This window comes from Sorex fumeus, unplaced genomic scaffold (genome assembly GCF_029834395.1).
Source record: "Sorex fumeus unplaced genomic scaffold, SorFum_2.1 ptg000002l, whole genome shotgun sequence".
Lineage (NCBI taxonomy): Eukaryota > Metazoa > Chordata > Mammalia > Eulipotyphla > Soricidae > Sorex > Sorex fumeus.
Window position 1 is genome coordinate 62,321,054 of NW_026606059.1, and position 18,318 is coordinate 62,339,371.

The 18,318-nt window shown below is 43.1% G+C and overlaps 1 protein-coding gene across 3 annotated transcripts in view; it reads left to right on the forward strand.

Annotated features, from left to right (window-relative positions):
* Positions 1-3,337: 3,337 nt before the first annotated feature.
* SAMD12 (sterile alpha motif domain containing 12) overlaps positions 3,338-18,318 on the forward strand; it is a 489,089-nt gene continuing 474,108 nt past the window's right edge. For all 3 annotated transcript variants that reach the window (XM_056110130.1, XM_056110138.1, XM_056110145.1), the window contains exon 1: positions 3,338-3,489. In XM_056110130.1, the coding sequence (XP_055966105.1) occupies positions 3,477-3,489 (13 nt within the window). In that variant the 5' untranslated portion in view covers positions 3,338-3,476. The remainder of the gene's footprint in view (positions 3,490-18,318) is intronic.

Sequence of the window (18,318 nt, forward strand, 5' to 3'; positions counted from 1 at the left end):
TTAGAACAACAGTCACTTGATAGTCAGAGCCTATGTTTTCTGCTCAGGTTTAAAGTGAACTAAAAGGTGTCTGACTTGAAGTCTCTGGGGATGAATCCATTTCCAGACTGATTCAGATTCCTAACAGCAATCTAAGATGATTTGATTATACCACAATCCATTATCCAATCTATTGCTGATGAATGTTTGGGTTATTTCCAGTATAAGAGGTATTTCAAAAAAGGTAGCTATGAATAACTGCTACGTATGTATACATATATGCATACACACACAAAAGTCTATATATTTGTTCAGAATATATGCATTCAACCAGTCTCACAGGCAGGATATGTACATATTTAATATGGCAAATAACTTCCCAAATTATTTATATTCATTTTTACAATATCAGTATATTGTAATTCTTTATGTTGTCACTTTTTTTTACCAATAGTTGGTATTTTCTGTCTTATTTTGGTTGTTTTTTACCATCAGCTTTCCACTCCTGACCCCAAACAAGCTTCCCAGGTGATTCCAATTTTCAGACATAAATGAAAACTTGTTTAATTGCTGTTATCTCTTATTGGTTTCGACCACATTAAATTGTATATGCAGGTGAAAACAAAACTAAATATTTGCTATTTTATATAACTAAAACTAATATTCTCTTCAAAACATATTCATATTTGTACTAAAAATGAAACGGACGCACTCATCAGTGGGGAAAGATTGAGATAAAGTTTTAAAATTACAAATGGATTTTAGTCTTCTATATTTTAATACCAAGTAGATCCTTAAAAGCTTGTAAACAGTCGTTTTTAACCTCTATTGCAGATTTGACTTAACCTCTTAAAAATATAAATATCCCCTACACAAATCCTTAGAAATCCTCATGTATGTGACTAGGTTAGGGTTTAGGAATGTGTGTTTGTAAAAGACTCATGCACAGCAATGGTTGAAACCATTGATGGTGGATATCAAATGGATTTCTTTTTCAGTCTCACAATCTAAGGTGAGACATAATGCTTTGGTAACTTTATAAACATTGGGGAGTGGGGGAAAAATACCTAGATTTCAGTTTCTTCCAGAATTGGGAATGCTTTACTTCCTCCTAGGTTGGAAAGATTAGATTACGCTTCTTAACTATTTCACTAACTATGTCTCTCTGCTGCACCAAGGATAGAAGGTATTTGTGTATTTGTTTGATTTGTACACAGCTCTATGGATTCAATGTTAAAATATCAACAATAAGTATTACACAGGTATTTTTAAGATACGTCCGTATTACCTAATTGGATGATTGAGCATGTATGATGTAACCAGAAAATCAGGGATATACATCCATACAAATCTGTCTTGTTGAAAAATACGGCCATGGGTACAGAGAAATGGTATCAGGGTCCAGATCTTGTCTTGTATGTGGCTGACAAGAGTGTGACCCTCAGAGAACCACCATGAATTATCCTTAAGCACAGAGCCAAAAATAGTAAATCCTGTGTACCACCAGCTGTGGTAAATATAAAGGATACAGCAGGAGCAGAAGCATGGCGTGCCAGGTCACTTTAAATCTCACCTGTGGAACAGGTAACTAATCAGAATAGATAATAGGATGGCTGGGGTGGGACCAGCAGCAGATAAAAGGAAGGCCCTGCCCCATCTCTCTCTGTGCATGCACTTCCTGAACTTTTTCCTCTTCCCAAGCCCCCAAAAACAGGGCTGTAGGACCGGAAACCATGCGATAGTACCCGCAGGTCCTTAGACACCCAGGTAGTGACAAGGGGCTGAGCACAGGAGTCTCACTCACATGCACATGGCTTTGTGTGGATACTAGGAAATCTGGGTTAGGAATGACAGGAATTGCAGGAGTACAGCTGGGAGGTCAAGCGACAGGTACAGAGCACAGGGATCTCACCCACGCTCATGGGGCCGTGGCCTGAGACTGAAAAAAATATACACAGGATAGACAGAGCCGCTCAGGGAGACTGCACAGGACCAGACAGCACCCAGGACAGGACCAGTGACATCATTCATGGGTAAAGGAGAGAACTGGCCATATGCGAAGGGACCTGGACATACCTATTTTACCTGTACAATATACTTTTCAATCTTTTGTAAGCAATATTTTATAGTATTCTCAAGAACCTACCACTGCAGGAAAGCCCACTTCTGTGCTAAAATATATATCACCAACATAGACCACATACACACAAAATAGGCAGTCATCTGGGTACTTTTATTGTTATTTTATAGTTCAAACATTATGGGGGCTAGGTGGAAATTGCACCACATTTCAGACTTTAAGGTCCTTAGTTGTTTTAATCCAGTCGACAGCGGGGTTTGTGGAAGGTCATCTCTTACCTCAACAGCCTCAAACTTACTCCACAGGTAGGCAGATCTAAGCTTGAGGACTTACTAGTTCACAAGCTCTCCCAGATCTGAAATACCGATGGCCCTCCACAGGACTCTGCATTTTGCTTCTTAGTTTACATCATTCAAACATCCAGAGTCAGAAACCAGGTTCCAAGTTAGCAGAAGCCTACCTGTTGGCTACTGAGTGTTTTGGGGTCCCTCTCATGGTTCACCCAGGCCAGGCAAGCTGAACCCTACTCTCTTCTAGGAAGCCTGACAAAAGGCCCTCACCCTACCCGCCAAAGGTGGAAGCCTGTTTCCCAGACTTTACTCCTAATGACCCTGAAGAATTGATGCCTGCTGGGGATTTTTTTTCCAGCCACGCCCTTCTCGTGGTGTTTAGCCACGTCGGAAGACCAGAAGACACTTTATCACCTGGCTGCTCCTCCCCCCCACCCCCCGCCCCGCGCTCACCCCACCCCCCAACCGCACCCATCCCAGCCAGCCGAGAAACAAGTTTCAGCTGCACCCAGTGTAACCCGGGCGCTGTAGCCCGGGCGAAGAACCACAGACGGCTGGAGGCTTTGCTCTTCTAAGTGGATGACCGAGGCGGCCAGCGGGCACGTCCGGAAGGTCACGTCCCAAACCCGAATGAAGTCAGTCCACCACCGCTAGAACCCTGCCAGGTGCTCACCCTCCCGGTGAAGGACTGGGAAGGCTCAATCACGAGTCTACTCTGAGAGCCCGAGGAAACCCAGCGTGTGGCATTTTGGGAAATGTAGTCCCCCCACCACGTCCAGGGACGAGGGGTCTCGGGTCTGCTCACAAGGCCAGGCCTCCGCGAGGGATGACACGGCCAAGAAAACCTGAGGGCAGAGCTGTTCCCAGAGTGTGATCGCGAGTCCGAACCCCGGGGAAGATTTGGGGGTGCTATCCGGGCTCGGGAAGAGTCACGGGAACTACATTTCCCAGAGTTCCCCGCGCCGAGCTGGCAGCCGGCTGCCTCGCTTTTGCGTGAACGCGGCAGGTTGGTCCTGGAGCAGATGAGCGCAGACTATTTAGGCGAGAGCGCGAGGAGGGGGGAGCGCGGGGCAGGAGGAGTACCTCGGCCGAGAAAATTATGCATGCGTTAGGGAAGCTCTGAGAGAATGGCTGTGGAAGGTAAGGGACGCTTGGGCATTTTAAGCTCCCTCTTAATCCGCGAACCCCCAGGACCACACATCCCTATTGAAGCTTGGGGGGACGTGGGGAGGAGAGGAGAGAGGGTGGTGGCGAGAGGGCCCTTTCCTCCTACCGCTCCTGGCACTCACCTGCGTCTGGGAAGGCCAGTGGGCGTTTTGTTCAGTGGCCCTGCAAAAGGCATGTTAGGTGCGCAGGACTCACGGCGTGGAGGCACAGAGTGACCCTAAATGACAAACGGTGAGCTGGAAATGGAGGGAAAGGCAGAGAGGTCGGCATGAGGTCTCAGCCTGGAGCTGTCCCTTCCCCTTCCCTACCCAGCCTGGACCCGCTGGGTGGCCCTCCAGGTTGGGGATGCTCGCTTTGCACCCCGCACGTGAGAGAAGACCCTAGCCAGGTGCGTCATTGAGAAGCAAGGACTGCGATTGGGTCGAGGCCCCCACGTCGAGTGCACCAGGCAGCAGATGTACCCAGAGGGTGGAGGTGTCCCCACACCTGGCTCTGTTTATACAACCCTCTGAGCGTTAGCAAACTTTACAGAGACAGAATGAATCAGCCAGAGAAAGAAAATCCAACCAGCCTCTTCAGTCTAAGAAAAATCATTGTCTTTCAAGCCCACCTTCCCCTGATTGGCTTTGGGTTTGGTTCTCCTAACCTGCCTCCTGTGAACTTTCCATCTCAAAGCTTGGGACAGGTGGTTTGTGGAAGGTCCCGAGTTTTGTTGTTACAGATTCTTTGACCTGAAAACACAGGCTTTCTCCTTAGGGTGGCTGGGGGTGGCGGGTGGAACTTGAAAACTAGACTTACTCTCTCAGATCAGAGGTCAAACTGCCTAGATGCTATAATGAAGTGAGCTCTAGTTTGGGGACTCAGGGGTCCTCCGTTCACTGACAGGAGCATGGTTTGGTGTGTGGCTCAGGTCAGAAGGGTACTGGAGCTGGAAGGCGAGCACATCTCTACTTGCAGGTGGGAAATGAGACTGTAACTTGTAATCTAAAAGCTAGGAGGAGGAACCAGGAAAGGAAGGGGGGAGGGGTAGAAGTAGAGAGAGAGAGAGGAAAGGAGAGAGAGTAATTATTTATGTTAAGTGGCAATAGCACAGCTCCTATGCTTAGCATCCATTAGCTAGGAAATCTGTTGACTTAGATTATCTCAGATCAGAGATTCCTTCCCCAGTTAACAATTTGTAAATATCCCTCTTTATACTGTGTGTATATATATGGGTATATACTATATATCTCTTCATATGGGTTTGAAAGAAAAGACAGCCAGATTTCTAGGCTTTATATGTGCAAGTGCAATAATTGGGTAAGGATCTGGTTTTCTGCATTATTAAAACACGGTTACACAAGACTTCAGACTTGAATATAAAAAATAATCGCATAAAATTCTTTTTGAACTTGAGGTCTCGGTTAAGTTCACAACTGGTATCCCTTCTGTTTGGATGACGTTGATTAGTAATATCTTCCGTTTTCACTCTTCTTTGTCTCTGAATGAGTGAGCATGAGGAAACTCCCTCTGGTTGCCAGTCTACAATTGTACTTACACACAATTTCCTGTTCATTGTAGAAAATATGGAATTAGTCATATTTCTTGTCAGGTGGGTTCTTTTATACCTGCTAAGCTAGCAGTTACAGAAGTCATTGTCAATATTGTAACCAGGAGATCCTGAGCTTGAATCACAGTTGTCTCAACTTGAAGAATGAAGAAAATTCTTTAAACTCCGTGGCAAATAATAATCCCTATCTTTGGTATTGGTAAAGGCAGAGTTCTTGCCCTTGTGTCTCCTTTCAGTTGATCTTTCCAGGTCATGGAAGACGTCACATTCTTTGAGAACTTGTCCCAGATCCTAGCTTTCCGAACCCTGCTTTCCTAGTATTCTATTCCTATTTGTGGGAGCAAACTCCTTTGCTAAACTTCCCTGACCTGAAATTTGTCTTACTTAAATCTCCCACTGGTCTAAGGAATATTCCTGTGGAATTGGAACCATGCTATTTTTGACTTTATAGTCCTAGGATAACATAGTACCTGGCCAAAATAAGTGCTCAGCAAATACTTATAAAATGAGCAGGAAGCAGATTTGTGAAGTTTTTGTGTCTGACTCCATTGGGAACTTGGGAACTTTCTTAGTAGCCCGTGTACCATAAATGAATTTCTTTTGGAGAGAGCTGAAGGTAAGTAAGACTTTAGTAGTAGTGAATCTTTTGACAAAGAATTTTCTGGAGCAGTAGTTCTCAACTCTCGGGGGGTCACTATTCTCCAGAAGCTTGTTTGAAGGACTGGTCTTGGGGATTGTTATTGGTATTTTGTAGCCTTTTTTCCAGGAATTCTAAATGCCCCGCAGTACATGGTCACCCTTTACAAAGTTCCCACCACTGAACAAAAGAATGACCCATGTGCACAAACTTAGTGGGGAAAACTGACTCAGTAAAAAATGTTGCCAGAGGAACTGAATGTTAAATGTTGAATGAATGAATAGTAAGCATTCAACATTTAAGCTTTATTTGGTATATCTAGGGGATGGACACTTTTCCTATTTATTTTCCAGGATACCTTTTAAGATGAGGTATAAGAACAGGGCTTATAGGAGGACTCTAAAAACTACGATCTCACATAATATTGTTTATACCTCTTCCCATCTTATTCAAAAGCTGTACTATTTGCCATGTATCCTGAATTTTCACTTCTTTATACCACTCAGCCTAATTAGCAACACATTAGACAGGTTTTTACAATGTGTAACTTTCTTTCCTAAATAAACTTGAACCTGTAGAATCTAAAGAGCACGTAGGAAATTCATTCATGTTGCTGCACCTGTCGCCTTGAGTTTTAGATGAAAAAGAGGTGCCCTTTGTTTATTGCTTTATGGTTACCCAAGGCTATACTTTCTTCTTGAATTTAATTACCACATCCCAGGTATAGTCCCAAGTTTGAGTATGACCTCTGCCTTACATTTATAGGTTTCTAGGCACCTTAGAGTTGCGCATTCCAACTCCCCAAACCAGGGTCCAACTTTATGGCCTGCTTTTAGCTTATATTATATTGGCATCCTGTTATCTCTGAAAAACAAAAAGAAACAGTGCAAACGTATTATAATAAACTACTCCTAATAGTTGGAAAACTAGTATCTCAGTAGAAGGGGGTAGCTAACAAACACCTTAGAGTAATTCATTCTATATAGATGGTTGTACAGATGCCTTTGCCAATTAAGGCAATTCTTTCCAACAGAAATGGGTTACATCTTTATGCAGAGAGTGGAAGGGGGCATGGATTCTTCAAGCACAGTGCTGTGTTTATTGTGTATCCCAAGAATGGTGCCTGGCACGTTGGGGACCACAGTAATTGTTTCATAGATTAAGTATGAATGCATCAGATAAGACAACTTCCTTGCTTATCCTTGCTTCATCTTCAGAGCTGTGTTAGAAAAGTGGTGTATATGAACATTGTATGGAATGTTTTCATTCTGGCTCTAACAGTCCCTCTTTCAGAGCAGGAAAATGATTTCCAATATTTAGAGCCAACCCCATCTCCCTCCAAAAGATTTCAAATGGAAGGATATTCAGTCTAAGTGACATCTGTTTTCAAGGAATCTGAGTTCTCCATCTTTTTTTTTTCTTTTTTTTTATTAGTGAAAAACCATGAGGTACAGTTATAGGCTTACAAATTTTGTGCTTGGGTTTCAGTTATACAATGATCAAGTCCCCATCCCTCCACCAGTGCCCGTCATCCATCCCCATGGGTCCCAGCATCCCCCCCCCCTCATCCCCCCCCCCCCCCGTCCCATCCTGCCTCTGTGGCAGGGTATTCCCCCTTGTTCTCTCTCTCTTCTTTTGGGTACTGTGTTTTGCAAGAGAGGCTTTGAGGGAGTTCTCCATCTTAAGTGAACAAATTGGTTCAGATTGACCTCTGAGTTCTTGGACCGAGACCAATTTTACTCATTTTATAAGTGGAAAACTATGAACCAAATGCTGTCAAATTTTGTGATAATGGTCCCCAAGAGAAAGGGGAAACACAGTATTAGGACACTTGTAGCAAAGAGGAGAAGCAGTTGTGATGAGTCCTGAGATTTGTGACCCTTGTAAATGATCACTTTACTCTATTGGAATTCAGAACTAAGTTTCAGAAAGTGAAAATGGAAGCTAAATCTCATATTTATTACAGGGGAACTTGCATTATGCTTTCTGGCTTTAGGTTGAATGGTCAAATGGGATTGCAAATATAGTAGCCCAGGAGTAAATTTAGCCCTCATAGATGTACCTGCGTTTGTGACACTGATGGCCCAGACCAGAGGTAAAATGTTCCCCTACAGCAGACAAGGGGGGTGTCCAGAGAGAGAGAGAGAAGCCGGAGTTGGCTGTTTTGTTCTCTTTCATTGACTTGCACATCTGTAGATGTCTTCAGATCCCAGGAGAGAGACTGGATGTACCATTTCTCATGAATTTTCTTTATGGCACCTGAGTGAAGAGGAAGGTGGCATTCTGAGTATTAGCCCACCTCTGTTCCCAAAATGTGAATTCTGAATGTACCTTTACTTGGTGAGGCAGGCGTTAGGTCTGACTGACAGTAGACTTTGCATGGAGTATGTTGGGGAAAAAAAGAATGAATGAATGATGAATGAATGAGTCAGATTATTAGTATAGCTGGTTTCCAAAAAAGCTTCCTTCCCACCCTTACAGAGAACTCCCAGCTGTGTTCTCCAGAGTCCATGTTGTAAAAGTAGAGTACTCTGAACAAATTATTCTGACTGATGCTGCGTGTGCTTCACTGTGGTGTTAGTTCTCAGAGATTTTCTTCCAGTGCATTTATCAGAAGGTGTTTTTATTCTCCATTTTTTGCTAATTTATCATTAGATTAAAAATAACATAGAATTTCAGAATTATAGCTTAACACCACTCTATAGGTAAGCATTTCACTGTACATACTACAAAGCTTTAAGAGTCATTCGACCTTCATTCCAAAAACCCTATCCATTCCTCCTACCAACCCACCATTTGCCCCAACAACCATCATTATTTTCACCAAGACTTGGAGGTGGTTGTTATTTTTTTTCCAGTTTATTGCTTAGATCTCATTTATAAGTGAAACTATCTGGCAATTGTCTCTCACTTCCTTAGTTTACTTAGTATACTTACATCAGTTATCTAGTGATGGTTGATAAATATCAATTATTTGTTATAAAAACTATTTATTTTGTCCCCAAAGGCACCATTTTATTTTTTTAACTGGCAGCCTAATGGGGCTAGAACAATAAGATAGTGGTTCAATCCCCAGTATCCCAGAAGGTCCTCTGAGCCCTCCTAGGAATGAACTCTCAACTCAGAGCCAGGAGTGACCCCTGAGCACTGCCAGGTGTGGTTCCCAAAATAAATAAAATAGCAGAGAAGTTTTCCATTGACTGTATTTACCAATTCCCTGTGGATGGGCACCTAGGCTGGTTTCATGTCTTGTCTACTTTGAATAATGTTGCTGTGAGCATAGGAGCATAATTCTTTTTTGAATTAGATTTTCTGCCTCCTTTGGATAAATGACTAGCAGGCATCACTTGACGGGAGTTTCCATTTGTACTGGCTATCAGCATAAGGGCTTTTTGCTTTTCTCCTATTTATGTTCTAACCCAATGTTTCTCCACTTTTTTCCCAATCATGGGACTCTTGACCCTGTTTCCTTTCTGCAACCCCTCCTCCTGGGTGGCCCCTATTCTCATTATGCCCCTCCCCCCCACATTTGCACCAGTTTCACCTGTGACCGACTTGGGATATCCTTGGGGGCACATAAGGGGTCCCCGGGTTGAGAAAAGCTGCTCTAACCCAGTGAGACCTGCACCAGCAGTTCCTGTTCATCACTCTTCTAAGGCCAGAGCAGTAAAAGCACATTGCGACCATGAGTGAGAAGTGGGACCTTGAACTTCCTTTCTGGCCTGCTAATGGTTCCTGTCAAGCCTCTCTCTGGAGCAAGACTTTCTGGCCAGCCAAATGGGCCTTCAGTCTAATCCTGAAGGCTCCTACCTGCCATAGCCCTTCCTAGTTCCTTCTGCTCACCTTTTCTCACTTGTCTCTCTGACGGTAGTTCTGTGCCAGAGGACATAGGGGTTGATGCTTGAGAGGACTCTGTGCAGCCTTTGGCTGATATCTGTGTGGTGACTTGTTGGGGGCCACAGGGGAGTGAAAGCCTGTGCTATGATACTGGCACTCTGAGGAGTGTCAGGGCTTCTGTGTTTGGTTGATGGGAGAAGGAAGGGCAATGGCAAACTCCCACCGGTGTTCTGGTAGGCCTTGGCTTTTCCATTCATATCAGAAAACGAAATGCTTGGATGCAAGGAACTCTACTAGACTTGGTGGGGGAGCCCGTTAGCTTTTCCGGCTCTGCCCTGCTGCCTTGACTTTGAAGGGAACAGAGAAGCAGATTAGACTTTGATAAAAGTCCATAAGTACAAAATAAAAGCCATGTGTGGGAGGTCTGAGAACAAATGGGGCATTTAGGGGGTAGGGATGGCCCAACCAAGGGAGCAGTGCCTCAATGAGCTTTTCACTAAGATATCGACACTAGTGGGAAGTGGGGGCCTAAAAGAGCAGAGCTGGACGTCTGTGCTCCCTCAGGGCTTTCTCCTTCCAGTCATGGTGTTTGGTGAGGGTCCAGTCCATCCCCTTGGGGCTGGGAAGTGAATGAGGCTGCTCCCAAGCCCTGCCTGGTGAATCCCTTTTCCTAAGGGCTCTGTTCTGTGCTTGTCCATATCCATAGCATTTCCCACAGCCTCGTGGGATCTTGCACTTGTCCTTTTGCAACTCCGGGATCAAGGGGCTGGGATGGGGCTGGGGGGTTGAGGGGAAGGGCGGGGAAACAGCTGCTCTAAGTCAAACAGATCCTTCCCTAATTTTGGGAAGTGGAATGTTGCATTGCGACCAGCCCTGAGCTGGCTCTGGAGAGCACATTGGCTATATTTAGCCCGAGTTTTCAAAAGTGTGGGTGCGAGAAGCTGCTGGTACAGCCTGCCTCCCCGAGAGATGCGCAGGAAGAGGCGGCAGCTGTCGGTGACAGGGGCTGCCGCCTCACTGCCTTCTGCAGGCTCTGGAGGCTGCAAGCTGCCAGCTGGCAGCTTCGCTTTCTCTGCCCTTTGGCGGTGGTGCCTTAGGAGGTATCTGGTGGTATTTGTCCAGCGTGCACCAGGTCTGCAGGGATTTGACATGTTTATGGAGCGGCCATGGGGTGTGGAGCTGTCGCTGACCAGCATGACAGGGTGGGCTCCAGCCTGCTCTTGTCTCACACAGTCTTTACCTGGGCAAGTCATGAGGCCCAACTGTGAACCCCAGTTCTGAGGCCCCACAGTGTGGACCTGGACTCTGTGTACAACAGCTTTGAGGCTCCTTTGCTGGTGGAGTTCAAAGGAAATATCAGTGGTAATGACCTCAGAGGCATGCAGAGAGGGGAGGATGAACCAGCCCAGAGGACCTCAGGAACCATTCAGTACCTGAGACACATGCTGATGACGCTTCTCTCACCTGGTCTGGAGGCACTGTGGCTTCCAAAAGACTAAAGGGGCATTGTGCTGTCACTCTTAAAACAATTATTTTGAGGTAGCATTGGTTTACAAAAGTATAAATGTTTATACCCTGTAGGGGTGCAGTGTTACCACACCACACCTGTCACTCAGCTCATTGGCCTTTTCAGCCTGTCCCAGACTTCTCCTTAACTCAAGTCTATGGTCTACATCTAAGGGTTTGTTTCCGTTGTATTCACGCTGACAATGGAAATTGTCTGTTTCCTTTCTTTGCTACATTATTTCCCACAAGTGCATGAGATCACTCAGCATTTTCCCTTCTCCATCTGACTTCCTGTATCTAAGTCATTTTCAAAGTCCCCATGGTATCTGCTGTAGTGGTTGGTGATCCATAAAGGAATGTGCAGTCTCTGTTAAGAGCAGAACAGTGTAATTGCTAAAATACTGGTGTAACGCACCCTCATCTTTGAACTTTGAACGTATTATCCAACTTCTTCGTTGTATGATTCCCTGCAACAGAGGGAAATGAAAATGAATAGGACAGGAGTGGAGTCACTCAGACTCTTCACGACTTAGTTTTTTTGTCATCAAAATTTTCCTCATTATTAACACCAGCAGTTTTGTGGCCTGTGTTTTCTCTGGTGATCTGATGATCATCCAAGCATATATTGTGCACAAAAAGTAAGCTTATAGTCACTGTCACTGTCCTCCCATTGTTCATCGGTTTGCTCGAGCGGGCCCAGTAACATTGTGAGACTTGTTACTGTATTTGGCATATAAGCTTACAGTACAAAAGAAATTTCACATTTTTCAAAGGAGGAAGCATGTCATGGAATGAATAAAAGTGACATGGTGCAGTGGTACACTGTGGACCAGTTAAGATCTGACTAAGCCATAGAACTTATTAAGAAAGAGAGAATTCACCTAAGAAACTGACTTGATAGAGAAAAATATTAGAGCTTAATCTAAAGATTAAGATAAATCTTTGAAAAGTGATGCACTAATATATCTGGGGAGGAAATATGATCTTTTGAACTGGGCTATGAAAAGTGAAGCATGCACTGAAATACGCCTTGTCCTGCTGACATAAATCTTGAAGCCATATAGCAAACGGAAAAGGGAGAGATAATTTTGTTGCTGTTGTAGCAATGAAAATGTTTGCAATAATTTAAATTTGATTGAGAAAGACCTCTCCCTTCTTTCCTTTTAGGGATGGGTCTTGGAGGCCTCACCATGAAGTCCTCAGGGACTGTTCCTGGCTCTGTGCTCAGGAGTGACTCCTGGCAGTGCTCCAGAGATCATATGCAGTGCCAGGAATCAAACCAGACTGGTTGCATGCATGGCAAGCAACTTAACTCCCACAGTCACTCAAGATCTCTGCTTTTTGTTTTTTTTTTTTAAATTAATTTTCTATTAACACACAGCGGTAGGGCGTTCGCCTTACACGCGGCCAACATGGCCGACCCGAGTTCGATTCCTCTGCCCCTCTCGGAGAGCCCGGCAAGCTACCGAGAGTATTCGATATGCCAGACACAGTAACAACAAAGTCTCCAATGGAGACGTTACTGGGCCCGCTCGAGCAAATCGACGATCAACGGGAGGGCCTTTACCTTACCTTTACACAGTGACATACAAAGTTATTTATAGTTGAGTTTCAGGCATACAATGTTCCAACACCAATCCGACCACCAGTGTCTCACAACTTCCCTCTATATGTGTCTATAGGTTCTTCTTACACCCTGCTAATCAGCTTTCTCCACAGACACATTTTTAAGTTTGGTTGTTTCGGTTTTTTGGATTTCTTGCTTTCATGTGCTTTCATTGTGTGGACTCTCTACTTTAGATACACACACACACATATATTTCTGTCACTGTCACTGTCCTCCCGTTGTTCATCGATTTTCTCGAGCGGGCCCAGTAACGTCTCCATCGTGTCCTTCTATATACTACAAATAAACAAGTGAGATTATCCAGTGTTTGTCTTTTTTTTTTTTTACTTCACTTAACATGATATCCTCTAGTTCCATCCAAGTTTCAGCAAATTGCTGATTCCATCATTCCTTGCAGCTGCATAATATCTCATTATGTGTGTATATGTGTGTGTATATATACATGCGTGTATACATGTGTGTATATACATATATGTATGTATTATGTATGTATATGTAAATGGAATGACAACAAGTTAATTTGTATGCATATATGTATGCATATATCTCTCACCATTATCCACTCATCTGTCATTAGCTACCTAGGTTGATTTCATATTCTAGTTACTGCGCTAAGTGCTGCAATGAATATGCCCTTTAGAATGAACGTATGTCCTATAAAAAGACATCTTCTGGATATATGAAGAAGATAACGAGAAGCAAGTAGAATTGCTGGGTCAAATGGCAGCTCAATTTGTAATTTACTAGTATTTTTCCACAGGGGTTGAACTTCTCATAAGTAGTGGTTGAGAGTTGCTTTAATCCCACATTCATTACCAACACAGATTGTTCCCAGTAGTTTTGATATGTGCCATTCTCATTGGTGTGAGATGATGTCTCATTGTCTTAATTTGGATTTTTCTATTAATAAATGATGATGAGCACTTTTTTCTTGTGTTTACCGGCTGTCTTCTTTGGAGAACTGTTTGTTCATTTCCTCACCCATTTTTCAATATGGTTTTGGATATTTTTGTTATTGTTGCTCTTTTGAATACTTTAAATATTTTGGGTATTAACCCTTTCTGTAATGGCTTGAGTGCAAATATTTTCTCCCATTCAGTTAGTGCCTTTTGGTTTCAGCCCATGTATTTTACACCTTGGAAAAATTAACTTGTTGTCATTCCATTTGTTTACTTTTATTTCAGTTCCTTTGCCAATGGAATCTTATTATTGAAAACACCTTTGAGGTTAGACTCTTGGAGTGTTTTGTCTTTATTTTCCTCAGTGTATTTTATGGATTTTGGTCTGATCTCAAGGTCATTGATCCCTTTGAATTGACTTTCATGTAAAGTGCAAGATATGGATCCAGCTTCATTTTTTTTAATAACATGGTTATTCAATTTTCCCAGCACCATTTTTTTATTTGTTTATTTTTTTATTATTTTTTTTATTTAATCATTTTTTTTATTAGTGAAACACCATGAGGTTTGGTTTGTGCTTGGGTTTCAGTTATACAATGATCAAGTACCCATCCTTCCACCAGTGCCCATCCTCCCCCATCACGGGCCCTAGCATCCCTCCCCCCCATTCCCCCCCCCCCCCCCGTCCCACCCTGCTGCTGTGGCAGGGCATTCCCCCTTGTTCTCTCTCTCTTCTTTTGGGAACTGTGTTTTTCCAGAGAGGCATTGAGTGGCAATCATGTTTGGTCTATAGACTACTCTTAGCATGTCTCTCCCACCCTGGGAGGGTCTTCACAACACCCTTTATTTGGTGCTCTCTTCTCTATCTGAGCTTCCTTTTCACCTAGCACATGTGGCTGGCCTTCAAGTCATGGAGCAAAATTCCTGGTACTAATCTGAGCCATTCCTGGGTGTTAGTCTCCCGTTTTGTTGCTTTATGTTCCCCAGATGAATGCAATCTTTCTGTGTCTATCCCGCTCTTTCTGACTCATTTCGCTTAACATGATACTTTCCATGTAGTACCACTTGTATGTAAATTTCATAACTTCATCTTTTCTAACAGCTACATAGTACTCCATTGTGTAAATGTACCAAAGTTTCTTTAACCAGTCATCTGTTCTCGGGCACTCAGGTTTTTTCCAGTTTCTGGCTATTGTAAAGAGCCAGCACCATTTTTTGAAGAGTATGTCTTTACTACCCTTCATGTACACAGCCCCTTTATCAAATATTAGTTGACCACAGGGGACTTATCTGGATTTCTGTCCCTATCTTTCAATGCCACAGAATTCTTTGTTTCCTCATTATTCTAAAAGTTTTGTGGTATTGACAGAAGAATCTTAGATTCTTGGTTATCTGAGTGTTGATCTGATTAGTTCTTTTATGGCAGTGGGCTACTGCTTATGGCTGTACTATTTCCATTACCATGAATAGTATTTTAGTGGACAGGCATGGATAGATCTAGTTCCTCTCATTTAGTTCCCAGGATTTTTATAGGGGTATTCTGGCACTGAATTAAGTCCCAGTAGTTTCTCACTAACCCTTAGAGTATGGGAAGTGAGTGGATACAGCAGTTGCCCACACATCGTAGCGGACTCGAAATTTTGACCTCGAAATTTCTGGAGCAAAGCACAAAGGGTGGGTTTCAAGTTCGTCTGTGCACTGATTGGATTTCAGATTGGACTCAGGTATGGCTGGTCAGTGGAAAAATGCCCCCTTCTTTTCCTTTTAAGATAACATATCATAAAAACAACTTTACAGTTTTAAAGCTTGCATCTCTATTTTAAGTTTTTTTGCACCTCTCACTGTGCTTTATACCCATGTATAAAAATTTTTGGACCAGAGGGATAGTTGAATGGGAAGGGTGCTTGCCTTGCATGTGATCGACCTGTTTTCAATACCTAGTGCTCCATATAGTCCCCTGAGCCTGCTGGTAGTAGTTCCTAAGTTCAGAGTCAGGAGTGAGCCCTGAGCACCTCTGGGTGTGGTCCAAAAGTCAAATTAAAAAAAAAATGATTAGGTATAAATTACATAGTTCACCTTCTTTTATAAATGAGTTTTGACATATCTAAATAGTGCATTCAGTCTTGTTCACTCCACCACAATCAAGATATAAAATAATTTTAGTGCTCAAAAAAGTACTATTTTTTTGATTATTCTTTATTCTTCTCACAGTGACTGACCATCACTGCTATGCTATAAACTCTGCCACAGTACTTTCTTCTTCCTTTTTTGGGTCTCATCTGGCAATGCACAGGGCTTACTCTTGGCTCATGCACTCAGGAACTACTCCTGATGGTGCTCAGGGGACCATAGGTTATGCTGGGAATCGAACCTGGGTCAGCCACATGCAAGGCAAATGCCCTACCTGCTGTGCTGTCCTCCAACCCCTGTCCCAATACTTTTGCCTTTCCAGAATGTCACATAAATGATAGATTATATGGTGTTGCTATTTTAGTCTGTTTTTTCATATAGTATAAGACATTTCAGCTGCATCCATGTTATTGCATGTAGCAGTGGTTTAATCCATTTCTGTGCTGAGTAGCTCACTAAACAGATATACCACAGTTTAATTGTCCAACAATTCATGGGCATTTGATTGTTTCTAGCCTTGGTGATTATGGATAAACCACTAAGCTTGGTTGCAAACAGGCCTTCATGTGAACACAAGTTTATTTCTCTTGCATGGATACATAGAAGTGGGATTAGTGGAGTAATAATTATTATTAGAGGAATAATTAGAGATTATTTTTAGTAAAGCCAGGCTCTAGTAGATGTACTTTGTACTAATTGCATCTGAAGTTCTTCGTCCCCCGCAGTGAGCAGTGGTTTGTAGGAGGAGGATAGAGAGCACCAGAGATCCAGTTATGGACATGGGCTGCCGCTCTTTGGGCAGCCTTTGCTGCCAGTCATCAATACCTCCTCCTCCATCTCTGAGAATAGCACTGGAGGTGAGTCAGTTTTTGGTACAATCTAAACAACAATGCTGTTTCCTTTTTTGCTCAGAGAAAAACTGTTGCATTGTTACACTGTGGTCATCTCATAAATGTCTCTCCTGGACCAGCTGACTGTTGACTTTTGGTGGCGGGAATGGGAGGAAATTTGTGAGGTTCAAGCATTGCTCTGTTGTAGCTTTGAAGCTGAATATTTAAAATTTTTCAGTAATTTTTGTTTTCCCCAACATCTATTTTGTGCCAGAGATTTGGAGTCCTTTCACATGCTGGAAGAGGAGGTCTGATGCTACTTGAGCTCGTCTCAGGACATGTTTGATGAAATGCTCCTGGGGCATTGATAACATCCACATTCCTACTCTTCTACTTGGGTGGTATTTTTGGACAAATAAGAGATAGGGCCCAAGTCACCATGTTCCCCAGAGTCACTCTTGATCATATTTGAGAGATGAGATAGGACAGGGATTTTACCCAAAGATTAAGAGAGGAAGCTAAAGGTTTTATATGAAATACACTTACAACTGTATGTGCAGTTTGTGTGTGGACAGTATTTCTATTTTTCTTGGGCAGGGGGATGGGGTATTTATTCTGTTCCTCACAGTGGCTAAGGATAAACAGGATGAATACGGTAAGAGCAGGTGTTTGAAATTCGTAAGAACATCATTTGGTTCTTTTATTCTCTTAGATCTACAGCTGTGTCTGGATGTGGAAGGTATACACCTCTTCATGACACAGTAAGAGAAATATCTTTGTGTGTAGGTGATGCTGCTGGGGGTTGGTTGAGAGTTGGGTAAGGCTCATCCAGTTGCTCTGATGTCATTTGGTGCCAGCAATTGAACTCAGGGCTTCATACATGTAAGTCTGGTGCTCTGCCGTGAGCCATATTCTATCCCCAGAATTTATTTTTGTGCCCATGCTCTGCCAATCTCCTTTTGTCCACCCATTAAATAAATATTAGTTTTCAGAGAGTAGTGGGATTGGTGGTTTTTCTATCCAGCAGTTGAGGAAAGATAGGTCCAGAGAAAATGAACAATTTTTCTTCGACCTCACAGCAAATTCCTGGTGGAACTGTGAGATATTGCCCAGTTGATTATACTGCAGAATCCTGCTTTTTTCACTGCTTCATGATTGCTGTCTACTTTGGTCATTTGTCTCTGGTTTGCTCAGTGTCTTTGGAAACATTGGTTATTTAAGACAAACATAAAAACATGATAATACAACAAAATATTGCTTCTCTGAGCCCAGCTATCAGAAAAAAATTCCCTCTGGGTTTTGGGATCAAATCTTTCATGAAGTGTTGATTCTGATATTAGCTCTCAGCCATATTGCTCTGTAAGGAGCCCTCATGCTGTGGGTTTATGTTATTTTCTAATGCTGTTTTTCTTGTTGCCATCCCAATTCACTTGTGTTCCTAATTAAAATGTGTGTAAAATATGTGTTCAGATAATGGGTATTCATTGTGCCCCTGTAATAAACTGTTTGATGGATGGGGTGCAGGAGAGAGTGGTCAGAATACATCCCCATCGTGCACTTGATCTTGATTCCTAGCACCACATGCCTTCCCAAGCATCAGTGGGTGTGGTTCTTGATACCTCAGAGCAGTGTCAGGGTGGTCTGGGTAATCCCTGGTACCACTTGACATGCCTGGGCTCTTCCACTGACTCACCCACTGAGTTGACTGTGCGTTACTGGGACTTGCCCTCTGAGCAATGTGAACAGCACCTGGTTATGTGACAGAATTTCGGGCCTATGAACTTTCC